Source organism: Tetrapisispora phaffii, chromosome 2, assembly GCF_000236905.1.
Source record: "Tetrapisispora phaffii CBS 4417 chromosome 2, complete genome".
Classification (NCBI taxonomy): domain Eukaryota; kingdom Fungi; phylum Ascomycota; class Saccharomycetes; order Saccharomycetales; family Saccharomycetaceae; genus Tetrapisispora; species Tetrapisispora phaffii.
In genome coordinates, this window is record NC_016521.1 from 933,198 (window position 1) to 948,013 (window position 14,816).

Genomic DNA, 14,816 nt, shown 5'->3' on the forward strand with positions numbered 1-14,816 from the left:
CTATTTGGTTCTTACATCATTTAGGCATATAATGAAAAATAAAAACATTAATAAATACGGTAGTGGGTTTTATTTAGCCATTTCAGATAAGTAACTGGTATTTTCATTAACTAAGTAATCAATTTCCTTTTTAATGTGCTCATCAGATTCATATTTTTTCAATAATGATAGAATTTGATCAAATGTGGTTGTGGTGACCTTTTGGTTTCTCAAATTAATTAGATAGACCTTACTGATCATCTTGATGATGTCTGATATATAATTTTCTTTAATGTTGTCTGATTCATCCAATTCTAACAAAGGCATCAAGCCTTCTCGAATGATGGTCTGAATTGAATGCATGCTCAATGACTTGATAACTTCTTCCTTTGTTAGACTACTGCCAATACATTGAATAGCATAGTTGCTGATTTCTGAGCAAGGGTTCAAACATTGGTGCGACAGCGCCTGAATCAACGATAGTTTTTGCTCTTCATTGAATTTATTTGAAGATATTGAAGACTCAAATAAAAATTGAGTCAAAAAGAGTGATTTTATCGAAGTTTCGATAACATGTTTTTGTGGATTTTCTGCGGATGATTCTTTGTTGATTTCCCATTTGTTACCAATAGCACCAGCAGAGGAAATCTCATCTAATAAACCTAATATCCATTTAAAATTCATTTCAGTAAATATCTTAGAATCATTACTTATTGAAGAATTAATAAAATCAAATACACCAGATAAGTGATTCTCATTTGAAACCACGTTTCTTAGTAACTGCCAAAAACTCTCATCATTATATAATAAATCCCTATAACTACCAGGTTTAGCTAGCAATAAAATAGATTTAATAATACCTTCACCTTGATCAGTTGAAAAGAATGTGTCATTAAAAATCTCATTTTGTTGAAGTAGATTTTTGTCAATGGTTTCCTTAAGAACGTCTCCTTTATTCATTAGTATGGATAATAGCAACAATTTGTAACTAACCAATCTTCTTAATCCCTTTTTGGTGATATGCTCAGATTCCGATAAACTTTTAACTGAATCTAAAATTTTATCTCCTAATTTAGAAATATCTTTACAATGCAAGTACAAAGCGATCGTAATTTCAATCAAAAACAATGCTTCTGTTTCGAAATATGATTTATTAGCTTCTGTGATTTCTGTCTTAATGGATTTTAGAATTAATTCGATAAATTCAGGAGTAAACTGAGCACCAATACCAAATACAGACATGGTGACATTGATTTTCTTAATACACTCCAGAGCATTTAATGCTGTTTCAATCTCATCATCTGAAGGTTCTTCGTCGCCTTTCAGATAGGATGCAAATGCGGATAATATACCTCTGTTAATCCTCTCTTTATTAATAACAACGGCTGGTTTTGGTTTCGGTAAATTGCCAATGCAGAGTTGCTTCTGAAAATCATGGAAAACATCAGGATCGATTAATTTCTTTTCATAAAGATTTATCATTAAAGCTAATGTTGTTTCCCAAATTTTAGAACTCAACATGGATGTTGTATTGTTTTTTCTAATTATTCTAAAAAAGGATGATAAATATTGTTGTTTTTTGAAATCTTCACCTAGTTGAATTGATGTTCTAGACACAGGAATATGCGTATTTGAGCTTTCAACATATATTTCAACAACAGAATCATCCGTGTATTCATCATCATCTTTAGTTATTAAACCAGTATAAGTTGCAAAGTGTCTTAAAGTATTTGTGTATAATTCACTCAAATTAAAGAAACAAGCTATATCCAAACATTTTTCAATGATCAAAATTACTTTTGAAAAAACGTAGGGGTCTTTAGTTCCTAATATTATTTTGGTAAATTCTTCAACCAACATTATACCCACGTTTGAAAACATAACTTCATTTAATTGAGCCAGTTCGTACTTGCTTAAGTTATTAATAATACTATTTTTTTTCAAAGTGTTCTCAGTAACTACTAAAGTAGACGAAATAATATTATTCCATGCGTCATCAAACCATTTTTTATTACCATGATGCTCTTCTGGCATAATAATTTCTTTATCTCTAATGGAACAATATATTTTATCAAGATACCAATGTGGGAAATCTTTTGAGTTGTAACATCCTTTTAAATTATTTGAATAATCTTCAAACGTCATATGTTCTTTAACTTGTGGATTGTGTAAATCGGTGTTTAACATGATAATCGAATAACTCAATACAAAGACGGAATCAAGGTCTGGATTCACAATTTCTTTATCATTATCACTATCATTATCATTTTTATTTTCTGGTTTATGATCATTGACATATTTTTGTGCAAAACATTCGATTATTCTCTCAATTTGCTGAGATTCGCCAGGCAGCCTAAATTTGGTTAATAAAATACGAAGAGCTTCATCAACTCTTAATTCATTGAAGTCATATAGTCCAATAAAGTAGTTTAACAGAGACTTTTTATCCGGATCGGATAGTAACAAGCCTATTGTCTTTTTGTTCATTCTTGTATTGTTTTCAAATAAGAACTTTGCAATATCCTCATCTGTGTCTGATGAAATGAATCCTTTCTCGAGAAGTAATGAAATACCTTCTTTTGGTTTTTTATTAAATAATGCAGCAGATTCAATAAACACAGTTTTCTGTTCTCTCTGTTCAAGCAACGGCAGTAGTTTCTTATCACTCCAATATACAGTTTTATCAATACATTGAATATTATCATATATGTCTTCCACAAATTCAAAAACCCCATCCAACGAGATAGATGGAATAGTGACAGAGGCATTAATACTCGTATTATCTGAAACTGTCATATTGATCAAGGCATTTATTAAATTTAACGAAATATCAACATTATCGAGATCACAATCAAATTCAGCGAATAGGGACATGAAAAAAGATGGCGAACAAGTCCATAGAACAGATAATTGTTCCATTATCAATTCCTTAAATTGTACGTTGACAACAGCATTCGTTTTTTTTTTATCCTTATCATCTTCTTTATCATAAATAATTTGTAATAGGCAGTTTAAAGTTAATTCAATTTGCCTCTGAAGTGAATTTCCAAAAACTAGGTATATAGTTGCAAATAATTCAAGAACAGCTTGTAAAATCAACAAATTTTCTGAGTTTTGAATAATGTATAAAACAGACTTAAAAATTGGATCTGATACAAATGCAAATAGACGAGGATGTAGCAGAAAATAAGTACCTGAGATATCGATTACAATCTTTAATAATTTAAGAGATAAAAGTGTTGCCTCTGTAGATGCATTTTCATTTTTTTCTGGAAGGATCAGAGACAATAGAAGATTTAAGTAATCAATAATGACTGGTAAACCATATTGATCCTCAATTATTGAAGTACCTGATCCGATTATAAGTTCTGCTGGTTTTGCTGCCTCTTTCACAGATGAATCTTTATTCACTGTATTTTTTGTATTCAAAACATCATCAGATGATTCTGACTTACTTGTACCAATAGTATCTTTCTTTAGCTTATTTTTGGCGTACACAGCTGAATTGATGTAGACATGATTTGATTCTGATGCTTCAATGTCGGCAAGCCTTGAGAACACTCTTGTTGTTACATTTATTAAAGAAGTTTCTGCGGCCTTGCGGAGTATTTCAGTTCTTCTAGTATTGCAAACCATGGATAAGATTATTTGTAATACTTCGTAAATAACTCCATCTGGTAGAATATTGCTATTTGGCGAGACAAGGAGAGTCTGAAGCATGTCTACCACTTTTAACAGTACTGAATTATCTGTGATACTACTGGATCTCTCAAATCTACAATGTGTTAATGCTCTTATAGTCTCTGTGTAAGCGCGGACATATTCTATGCCTATCCCATCAAAGGCAATCTTCAAACTGAAAAAGTTACCTACAGTCTCCAATGCTTGAACTGTAATATCCCCAGGAACAGAACTATTAACGATGATAAATAAAAATGGCTCTAATATCTCAACAGGTGACAATGTGGACATTGCATCTTCATTGGACAAAAGTTTCTTTTTCAAGGCCAATAGTTTGCTTATTAGTTGATCACCGTTGTTCATATTATTATACTTAGATAGGTAATTAAAAGGATGGTTCCCAGCTGAACCATTATTTATACTGATATTAGAATCAACTGCATTCGTAAAAAACTCATTCCCAGTTCCAATTACAACACTCATTCCCAATTGATTATAATCATTTTTTATGATATGCTTCCTCATCGAATTAGATAATCGGATACATTCACGAATGACAAGTGTTCTTGAATCCAGAAAATCTGGAATGTGATATACCATCTTTATGTATTTTGTTCAATTTTTGTCTTCAACCCAGTTTACTATGACCTGACAATTGACCTTATGTACCTTCTTATCTCACCGTACTACAAATAATCTGCCTGCCACTGATTTAGTATCTGTCTTCCCCAAACTAAACCGATATTATTGAAAAATAATAGCACCTGATATGCACGTAATGATCGTTAATGACTGCCACGATAGACAAACACAACAATTCATAAATAAATTTATAGAACGCCAGAGGTCTTCTTAACAACTATATACATATTTTTTTTTAATGATGATACTGTTACAGTTTCGAAAAATTACGAGATACTTATACACTTCGGGTAACACTGACATCAAAAATTTGAAATTTCGAAAAGTCGATGAACTTGAAACTCTTAAAGATGTGAATATTGATAGTATTTTAATGGTTATTATAACACTTATTTAACTCAATTGATCTATATCATAGAAGCATTGTAAGTTCTAAAGGTATTCATAGCCTACCTAGAGATTGCATGGATTATAGAAAATCTGTAGTTATTTGTTTCGGCTTGAAATAGGTATAGCTATTGCTCAATTGAAAACCCCTACATTCAATAGAAGCATGACAAGTGCTAGTTCAACGCTATATTTTGATATTTCTATCGATAATGTCGATATTGGTAGAATTGTTTGTGAACTATTCGAAGATAAGGCTCCAAAAGCAACCAAAAACTTTAAACATTTATGTAACGGTGATACTACGATCGAAGGGTTTAAAAACTTAACTTTTAAAGGAAACTATTTTCACCGTATTATTAAAACTTTCATTGTTCAATGTGGTGATATTGTATATGGGTCTGACAAATTTGAAAAGAGTGATGAAATTGGTACCGGTGGGTCTTCCATATATGCAACTGCAGAAGAGATCAAAGATGAGACAAAGGAATTGAAGTGCTATGGTAACTTTGATGATGAAAATTTAGGCGAATTCAAAGAACCATTCTTATTGGCAATGGCTAATACTGGTGAGGCAAATACAAATAGCTCCCAATTCTTCATAACTGTTGGTGTTCAACCGCATTTAAATGGTAAGCATACAATTTTTGGTAAAGTTCTGTTTGGCAAACATGTAGTGCGCACTATTGAAAATGTGTCAATTGATAAGGATGGATTCCCAGAACAATGTGTATTGGTAAAAGATTGTGGTATCTGGGATGAATCTATGGGTGTTCCTCTATATAATGCATGCAATGATAAAATTGGAGGTGATGTGTATGAGGAAGATCCAAATGATGATAGTAACTTTGATCACGATAACTTCGAAGAATCATACAATGCATCAAATATAATAAAAGAATCTGGTTCTTTATTGTTTAAGAAGAAAGATTTTAAAAATTCATTGTTCAAATACCAAAAATCACTAAGATATGTAAACGAATTCATGCCTGATATGGATATGGATAAAAATAATTGTTTAAAATTCACAACATTGAAGTCAAAATTGTACTTAAATATGTCATTGAATTACTATAATTTGAAAATGTATGATGAATGTATGACATATGCAAATTATTTGCTTGACTTGGATAATATACCTGATATAGATCAAGCAAAGGCCTATTATAGAAGAGGTAACAGTTACTTAATGAAAAAGAGATATGAAGATGCCTTAGCAAGTTATAAGCTCTGTAAAGAGAAGAACCCTGAAGATAAAGTGATAGACCAGAAGATAGAATCAGTCAAATCACTAATTGAAGCTAATATAGAGAAAACTCGTAAAAATCTTTCAAAATTTTTTACGGATCCAAAATAAATGGGTTTGGTTTAAATGTAGCAATTACACACATATATAATGATATATATTGATATAATAATTATTAAGAAACCACAAAATATGCAGCTATAAATAATTACATGAAATCATCTAAAAGGTTTTTTGGTTTAGTTGGTTTACTAGGTCCATGTGATTTACTTTCGGAGGTAACGCTAGAAGTTTTATTCGAAGCACTGAAACTATCAAGAACATTTTTAGGTTCCAAAACTTGAGTTGGGGTGACAAAATCATCCAACAGACTCTTTGGTTTTGCTATTGGGGTTGGACTTGTAAAATCATCCCGTAAACTTTTGGCCTGTGGAGCTGGGCTTGGAACTGTAAAACTATCAAGTAAATTTTTTGATTGTGGGGTTGGTTTCGAGTTTGTAAAATCATCTAACATATTCGCTATTCCAGATTCGTTTCTACTAGATTCAAAATCATCCAGCATATTCTTTGTTGCATTGGTTTGAGGCAAAGTATTTTTATATTGTTTAAAGTTAGAGCTATCATCATTAAATTTATCAAATAAACTTGGTCTCATTCTATTTGTGGTTGTAGGTTCTGATGCCATAGTATTAATTCCAAAATTTTCTTTTTGTGAATCTTGTGTATAATGGATTTTAGGATTTTTAACAGGCATCATAAATTTCCAATTTGTTACCAAGGATAAAGCCAAAAAATCACAACCCATCCGACGATAAATATCACAAACTCTAACTATCAAATTGGCTTCAATTTTATTTTCAATTTCTTGAGCACCAATGAAATATTTAATGTTTTTCCTTCTTAATCTTTCATACATAATGATCAATGCTGGGTCTTCTACTAGGAATGATTTATTAACACATTGTACCTTTTTAACCAAATCTCTATTGTCCTCTAATTCAAAAGGAGCTGTTACCAATGCCTTTATAGCAACTTCAGATTTCCTAAGTTTCCAATAAATAAAACTAGTCATCCATCTATCATCTTGTAATATAGCCTCCGGTAGAAATACTCTCTTTAAAAAATCACCCAAAATGGGCCCATTATCACCTTCGTACAATCTACAAACAGTGATAGCTAAATCAATATCATTAACTTGTTTATATAACACGTTCATTGCATCTGTTAACGAACCGGCTAATAGGAAGAAACATGCTGCATCCATGTAACGGTGCTTACTCAATAAAGCAAACGCATTTTTTAATGCAGCAGTCCTCCATCTTTCTTCAGTGAAATCATGGTTCAAAAATTTGATCATTTTTTGTTGCTCTGGGTGACCAACACTTAACTTCCATAAACTGATTAGAACTTGCTTCTTCTTCAGAGCCAAATAATATATTGCACATTTACTTGGATCTCTAGTGTCACCATCGGAAAATTCAAATTTAGCAATTTGTTCAATTTTTCTTATTAAATCATTCTCTGTGACCCAGAACGATATCTTATGGTCTTTTGCAGACTGCCATGATCCAATACGGCCATCTAATGAGGTCAATAACAATACTTTACTGTCCGAATGCAATGCCCAGGAAACATCTCTCATGGTCAATCCCCTTTGCGCAGGTTTATGTGCATGAAATAATCTTACTCCCAATAAAAACAATAGACCATTATAGTCTAAAATATCTTTATTCTCGGATAAATCTTGAACTGCTTCTATTACGGTGATTAATGTCAATTGTTGATGACGAGTTAAGTATGGAAGAGAAGTTTTTGTAAGCAGATCAATCAATGATTCGACAACAGATTTATTGAAAGATGGGTATGGATCTGGAAATATTTCAATTTTATAATCTTTATCTGATTTTACCAAAAACTTTTCCCTTTCTACGTTTAAATCTGATGGAAGAGATGAAATATCATACTCATTTAAGTTAATCTTTCGTACTTCTAAAAATAATCTTAAGACTAATTCTTTAACCAGATTTAGTTTATTACAGTATAAAGATTGAATCAAAAATTGAGGGTGATAAACTGGTAAAGGACCATTTAAAACACTATTCAAGTGTAAAATATCATTAGATAATATTTTTCTGGAGCCAATTGAACGTGATACAAATTCATCAGACAAATCTAGAGACTTATCTTTTATGTATAATTGATTACCTGATGCAACGACAAACGTGGCATCATTTAACCAAATAGAATCACCTATATCATGCGCAGTATGTTCTGTTATGTCGATCTTTTCAACGGGGAGATAACTCGGAATATTGTTGGTATAATCATATCTAACTTGTGTATATAGTAAAACAAAACCAGTAAATCCAATAGAAACAATGCTTTGACCATATTCGTTACTAGTCCAATCAATATCTTCTATGTCATCCTCAAACTCTTCTTCATATTCAAGAACTCCTCTATTTAAGTCCCATAAAGAAAAACGTTTGCCACTAGAGTCCATAACACCCAGCTTTCCAGTCGAAGATCCTCTAACTTGTTTCGCATTTTGTATGCCTGTGTTAATTTCGTTTGATTTTATCCATGTTATCTTTTTAAATGAAGAGTTCACATTTGCCTTGTAAATTCTTGTGACACCAGAGTCGGATATTAGAGAAAGCAGAGGTCTGTCACTGACAAATTTAGAATGTACTGGATCAATAATAGATATGTCCTGAACGGTAATGTCTGATACAGCTAAGGAGTCAGATGATACTTCAATGATTTTCCCTTCACTGGACACCTCAAATGAACGTGTTTTACCATTGTCATATATAATAGCAATGTAATGACGGTTATGATTGTGTTTTGGTTCCGGTGTATTAAACATTGTCGCTATGTGTCCAAATTCCTCATCAGTTTCAGATAAATTGAATTCGGCAATTATTGCAGCCTTTTTTTCTTCCCTATTGATATATGTATTTGGACAATTCCATGCCTGGACTTTTTGATTTTCCAATAGAAGTATAACTAAATTTCCCTTCTCATGAACAACTGCGTGAACTATAGGAACTTCAGTTGATATGATGTTCTTTAGCCACAGTGTTGAACCATTAGAAATTTTGAGGGGACACCATACACAATTTTCAGAAAATCTAGAGATTGTTAACATTGCCTCACCATCACTGCTTCTAATCAATCTTTGAATCGACTTATTGTGTCCTGTAAACATATAATTATTGTGAACAATTTCATTTGAACTATCTTTAACTAACGAATCAACATCAACATTACAGTGTTGTACAAAACCACCCAAATCATGTATTACAATCGACAGCATTCCTTTAGTATCTTCAGAAATATAAGCTTGTGCATCTGAAAAGTACACAAATTTTGGTTCAGTTATAAGAAACGATTTCGATAATGGTTTATTGAATAGGATCTTTTTACTCATTGGCTTTGGTGGATTTAGAGATAAATTTTCCAATGAGATTACTTCACAATTACCATTATACGATACAATAAATAAAAGATCAGGTATACCAACTATATTATGCTTTTCAAAAATATCTTCTTTCAGAATTTTAGATAACGTTGTGCTATCTGCAATGAAAACAAAACGTTGTTCATCTTTTAATTGAATGGTACCCCAATTTTGAACAGTTTTTTCCGAATTAATATCATGACATGACCATACTTGTAATTTCTTATCTGTTGATAAAGTATATAATGTTTGAGTTAAACTTGGATCTTCAAAACTACTAATATTGCTGCGTCCTCCTATGCTTTTAAAAGAGCCGTTTCTACTTATACTAGACCCATTATCCTTTGAATGACTCTTGTCTGCATCTAGTTGTTTCCACTTTAAAAATGTGACAAAATCTGTATGTGGCAGTAGCGTTAAATGAAATAATACTTGTTCACCACTAATAGTATTTTTTCTCCAAAATTTTACAGTCTTATCAAACTTTCCTACACTTGCTACAAACTGTGAATCATCTGAGATAGTGCAGATATATACTGGCTTCGGTTGCCTTTTATTCCATAATAGCACTGGCTTATAAATACCAAACTCATCATTAATTTTCCAAAAAGAAAGATAGTTCGATCCAACAATAATTTCTTCTTGAGAGCCCCACTTAATGCAGTTAACATCTGATTCATCATGCATAATTTCACAACATAAAACCCATTTTGGATTTCTCATTACCTGATGAATAGGTTTATAAATATTAACCTTGTTAGCATAAGCAAGAGCGATGAACCCATTTCTGCTGTTAATATCGACTGCAACACAATCGGAATTTATATATATAGTTTGCAATCTTGTATATGCATTCGATAATAAAATTAAATTGTTACCAGAACAATATGCTAAAATAACATGATTCTGCCATGTAGCCTGACATGTTGTTTGAATAGTTTCGTTTGGTCGACCAGGTAAGAAATTTAAGGACATCTCTCCCTTATATTTTCAAATGGTTTGAAGTCTAACTAGAAAACCTATAGTAACGTAACGGTCTGGACCTCTTGGCTATCCAATTGGAAAGATAATTGAATCTTAAACTGTCTAATCTCTGTTAGTTTCTCATCTCATTCTTTTTTATTTTAAAACAATATCAACTTTTTTACCTGAAATAATCACATTTTTCAATTTATTGAAAAGTCGTACTGGAAGGCATTTGATAAAAGTTAAGAACTATGATCTATATAACAAGGTAACAATGTATATATCTCTCAGAACCCATTTATTGGGGCTAGGTATTAAATCAACAGTCAAGTGAAGTATTTTTTATTAGATCGACTTATTTCTATTAGCTGTTAGCAACTAGAAAACTTACTTAAAGGAATAATTTTTTGAAAAATGGGTGCTAGTTGTCATGACCAAAAAAGAGCAGTTGCCATCTGCTTGCAAAGGTCACCATGTGTGATGATTCAAAGAAATACCCCACAGAAATGTATCGAAGATCCAGCTCTTTCTAAGGACCTTCCTGAACTATGCTTAGCACAAATGAAAGCTTTCTTGGATTGTAAACGAGGTATGGTAGATATGACTAAGAGGTTTACTGGTAACGCAACTTTATCTACTGGTAAATATGACGAACAATATGATAAGCTATGTAAAGGGGATTTTGATCCAAGAGATGAACTACATAAATTGGAACTATTGAATAGCCAACGCAAGGAATAGATATCAACACAAATAGATACTATTTCATAATTTTCACTGTAAATAAAAAGTTACAAACACTTAATATATGTTATAATTTGAAACAACCACTGGTGTATAGATATAGTAGGATTACTAAATATTTATAAATAGACAAGATACAGGCAATAGTATATTTAGTCTTAAACTATTCTTTTATATTCATTTTTTGATACATTACTAGCAATAAGGGAAAAGTAGATAAATTAACAAGGCATTGAAAAATTAAAGTCATGATAAAAGTGTATTGCTGCCATTATACTGATATGCAATTAATATTTCAAATTTATAAGTACACCATAAAGGACGCTGAAATCAAGGTATCTACGATTGTTTGAATAGTGTTGTTATTGCTATTGACTATATTCCCATAAAATATCGACAAGACATTTCAACTTATGATTTTGCAAATATGGATGAGGCTGAACTAAAACTGAAGCTTGGAGTCAATGTACTATCACAAAGCTCATTAGAACAGAAGATAGAAAATGATGCAACGAGTTTAGTAAATAGACAACTTCTTGAGAATGAGGAAAATCGTTTAGAGAGAGCTCAAAATGCTCTGACTTTAGTATTAAAGAAAAAAGTTACATTGGAAAGGAAAATTAATAATGCATCAAGAATATCAGTTAGAAACAACTTACAAGATCAGCTAACCAAGTTAATGAAAACTGAATTTATTGCGGCTCAAAAAGATATCAGGGAAATTAAAGAAAGGCTACATGACATAAAGACGAATAATGATAAAAGTAATATATCACATCATAAAAAATCTGATAGATTGGAAAATGAAAGTGAAAAGGAATATTTAATAAGAACTGGTCAACTTACAGCATTTGGAACTAGAGTCACATTTCAAATTGAAGATGAAGATAGTTTGTCATTTACAGAAAACAGTCATGAGAATCAACGCAGTTTTATGTTAGCAAATGAACAAATGATCGAAAATTTAACGGATGAATCTGATCTGGATAGAGAAATAAATAATAACATAAAAGATGAGTTGGATAGTGAATATAAAGATGATTCTGATGATAGTTTTATTTCTGATGAAGGAAATGATGACGAAAAAACTATTGATGAGGCTTCATCTACACCTGTAAAATATAGCCCTGGAGAAGTTAGAGATGATGGAGATGAGTTGAATTATCAAAAGAGACTTCGAAGTTGGGTTAAGCAACGTTCTAAAAATCGAATAGATGACAAAAACAAAGATATTAACGAATGGTTAAAACCTCATCCGGATATCCCAGATGCCAAGTTGAATGATAATTTTAAAATTCCTGGTGAAATATTTTCTTTGTTATTTAATTATCAAAAAACCTGTATTCAATGGTTATATGAATTGAATAAACAAAATTGTGGAGGTATATTAGGTGACGAAATGGGATTGGGTAAAACCATTCAAATAATAGCATACCTGGCATCTTTGCATCACTCAGATAGGCTAAATGGCCCTGTTCTTATAGTATGCCCCGCAACTGTAATGAAACAATGGTGTAATGAATTTCATCATTGGTGGCCCCCACTTCGAACTGTAATTATTCACCAAATAGGTGCTGGTATGTCCAGAAACAGGAAAGAGGAGGATATGAGTGATTCTGAATTGGAACAATTTATAATGAATTCCAATCCCGATGAATATTCGTACGAGGATATGAAAGATCATTCATCCAGAACAAAATCCCAAATCAAACTTAAATCTAATATTGTAAATTTAATAGATAAAGTAATAAAAGATGGACACATACTGATAACCACTTATGTAGGTTTAAGAGTGCATTCGGATAAACTGCTAGACGTCAATTGGTCTAATGTGATATTAGATGAAGGCCATAAAATAAGAAACCCTAATTCAGAAATTGCTCTAACTTGTAAGAAGCTAAGAACTCCAAACAGAATCATATTATCTGGTACGCCAATTCAAAACAATTTAAATGAATTATGGTCACTTTTTGATTTTATTTACCCTGGTAAACTAGGAACGTTACCAGTATTTCAACAGCAATTCGTAATTCCAATAAATATGGGAGGTTATGCTAATGCCACTAATGTTCAAGTTCAAGCAGGATATAAATGTGCAACCGCATTACGAGATATGATATCTCCTTATTTATTACGAAGAGTCAAGGCTGATGTTGCCAAAGATCTTCCAACAAAAAAAGAAATGGTGTTATTCTGCAAATTAACGATGTACCAGCGAAGCAAGTATTTGGAATTCTTGAATTCAAAAGAATTAGAACAAATACAAAAAGGAAAACGGCAAGTTTTATTTGGTATCGATATTCTAAGAAAAATCTGTAATCATCCTGATTTATTGGAAAGAGATAACAAACGATTGGAAAAATCCTATGGTGATGCGAAAAGATCAGGTAAAATGCAAGTTGTGAAACAGTTATTATTATTATGGAAAAAACAGGGACACAAGGCTTTAATTTTTACTCAGACAAAGCAAATGCTTGAAATTTTGGAAGAATTTATATCTTTCAAAGATGATGCTTTAAATAATATCAAATTTTTAAGGATGGATGGTTCAACAAATATTTCACAGAGACAATCCCTTGTTGATCAATTTAATAATGAAGATTTTGATTTATTTTTACTTACCACAAGAGTAGGTGGCCTCGGCATTAACTTAACGGGTGCCAATAGGATTATTATTTTTGATCCAGATTGGAATCCATCTACGGATATGCAGGCTCGTGAACGTGCATGGAGAATTGGACAGAAACGAGAAGTTTCAATTTATAGATTAATGGTAACAGGAACTATTGAAGAAAAAATTTACCACAGGCAAATTTTTAAACAATTTATAGCAAATAAGATATTAAGCGACCCAAAACAAAAAAGGTTTTTTAAGATGAATGAGCTTCATAATTTATTTACTTTAGGTGATGAAAATGGACACGCAACAGAGGAATTAGAACAAGAAGTGCAAAAGCATACAAAAGACCTTCAAGATTCAGTCACTAAAGAAAGTGACGATTTTGAACAGGTAGTAAGCTTAAATGGTGTTTCAAAATTGGAAAGTTTCTATAGTGGAAAGGTACAAGAGAAACACAAAACAGAAGATGATCATCTAATGGAAGGCCTTTTAGGCAAAGGTTCTTTAGAATCTGTTCAATCTCAAAAATATCTTGAAGAATCTCATTCTAGAGCTTCATCCAAAATAGTTGAAAGAGAGGCTAACAAGATTGCAGAGCAAGCGTTAAATGCTTTAAAGAAGTCCCGAAAAGTTACCAAAAAATATGATATCGGTACTCCAACCTGGACCGGTAAATTTGGACAAGCTGGGAAAATTAGTAAAGGAAAGAAAATCAAAAAAAATGCTGGGTCAGCTAGTATAATTGCAAATATCAGAAAAGCTAAAAGTGAATCAAAAAATTTTATCAAACCAGAAGAAGATAATCAAGTTTTGACAGAGAATGAATCCATTTTGTTAAGAATCAGGGAGTATTTATTTCATAAAGATGGGAACTTTGCATCATCTAGTGATATAATTAATAATATTGGTGTTAAACTAACAGATCAAGACGAGGTTATAAAGGTAAGGGCTCTTCTTCGTTCAATTGCCACGTTTGACAAGGAAAAGAGAGGCTGGACTTTAAATTATGATTTTTAAGTTTTGTAGAAATTCTTTCCATTTTTTTTTATAGTAAATGGTTTAACAAGACAAGCTTCTTGAATCCAAAA

At 31.7% G+C, this 14,816-nt stretch overlaps 5 protein-coding genes across 5 annotated transcripts; 3 read left to right on the forward strand and 2 right to left on the reverse strand.

Moving 5' to 3' along the window:
- Window positions 1-69: 69 nt before the first annotated feature.
- Window positions 70-4,260, reverse strand: GEA1 (Arf family guanine nucleotide exchange factor GEA1; the record flags this gene model as incomplete). Its single annotated transcript, XM_003684454.1, has 1 exon — window positions 70-4,260. One exon carries the CDS (start codon window positions 4,258-4,260, stop codon window positions 70-72), a length of 4,191 nt encoding a protein of 1,396 aa, XP_003684502.1.
- Window positions 4,261-4,855: 595 nt separating this feature from the next.
- Window positions 4,856-6,046, forward strand: CPR7 (peptidylprolyl isomerase CPR7; the record flags this gene model as incomplete). Its single annotated transcript, XM_003684455.1, has 1 exon — window positions 4,856-6,046. One exon carries the CDS (start codon window positions 4,856-4,858, stop codon window positions 6,044-6,046), a length of 1,191 nt encoding a protein of 396 aa, XP_003684503.1.
- Window positions 6,047-6,143: 97 nt separating this feature from the next.
- On the reverse strand, window positions 6,144-10,373 carry RAV1 (Rav1p; the record flags this gene model as incomplete). Its single annotated transcript, XM_003684456.1, has 1 exon — window positions 6,144-10,373. The coding sequence occupies one exon, from the start codon at window positions 10,371-10,373 to the stop codon at window positions 6,144-6,146; it is 4,230 nt and encodes a 1,409-aa protein (XP_003684504.1).
- Window positions 10,374-10,778: 405 nt separating this feature from the next.
- Window positions 10,779-11,105, forward strand: PET191 (Pet191p; the record flags this gene model as incomplete). Its single annotated transcript, XM_003684457.1, has 1 exon — window positions 10,779-11,105. The coding sequence occupies one exon, from the start codon at window positions 10,779-10,781 to the stop codon at window positions 11,103-11,105; it is 327 nt and encodes a 108-aa protein (XP_003684505.1).
- Window positions 11,106-11,535: 430 nt separating this feature from the next.
- On the forward strand, window positions 11,536-14,745 carry RAD26 (DNA-dependent ATPase RAD26; the record flags this gene model as incomplete). Its single annotated transcript, XM_003684458.1, has 1 exon — window positions 11,536-14,745. One exon carries the CDS (start codon window positions 11,536-11,538, stop codon window positions 14,743-14,745), a length of 3,210 nt encoding a protein of 1,069 aa, XP_003684506.1.
- Window positions 14,746-14,816: the final 71 nt, after the last annotated feature.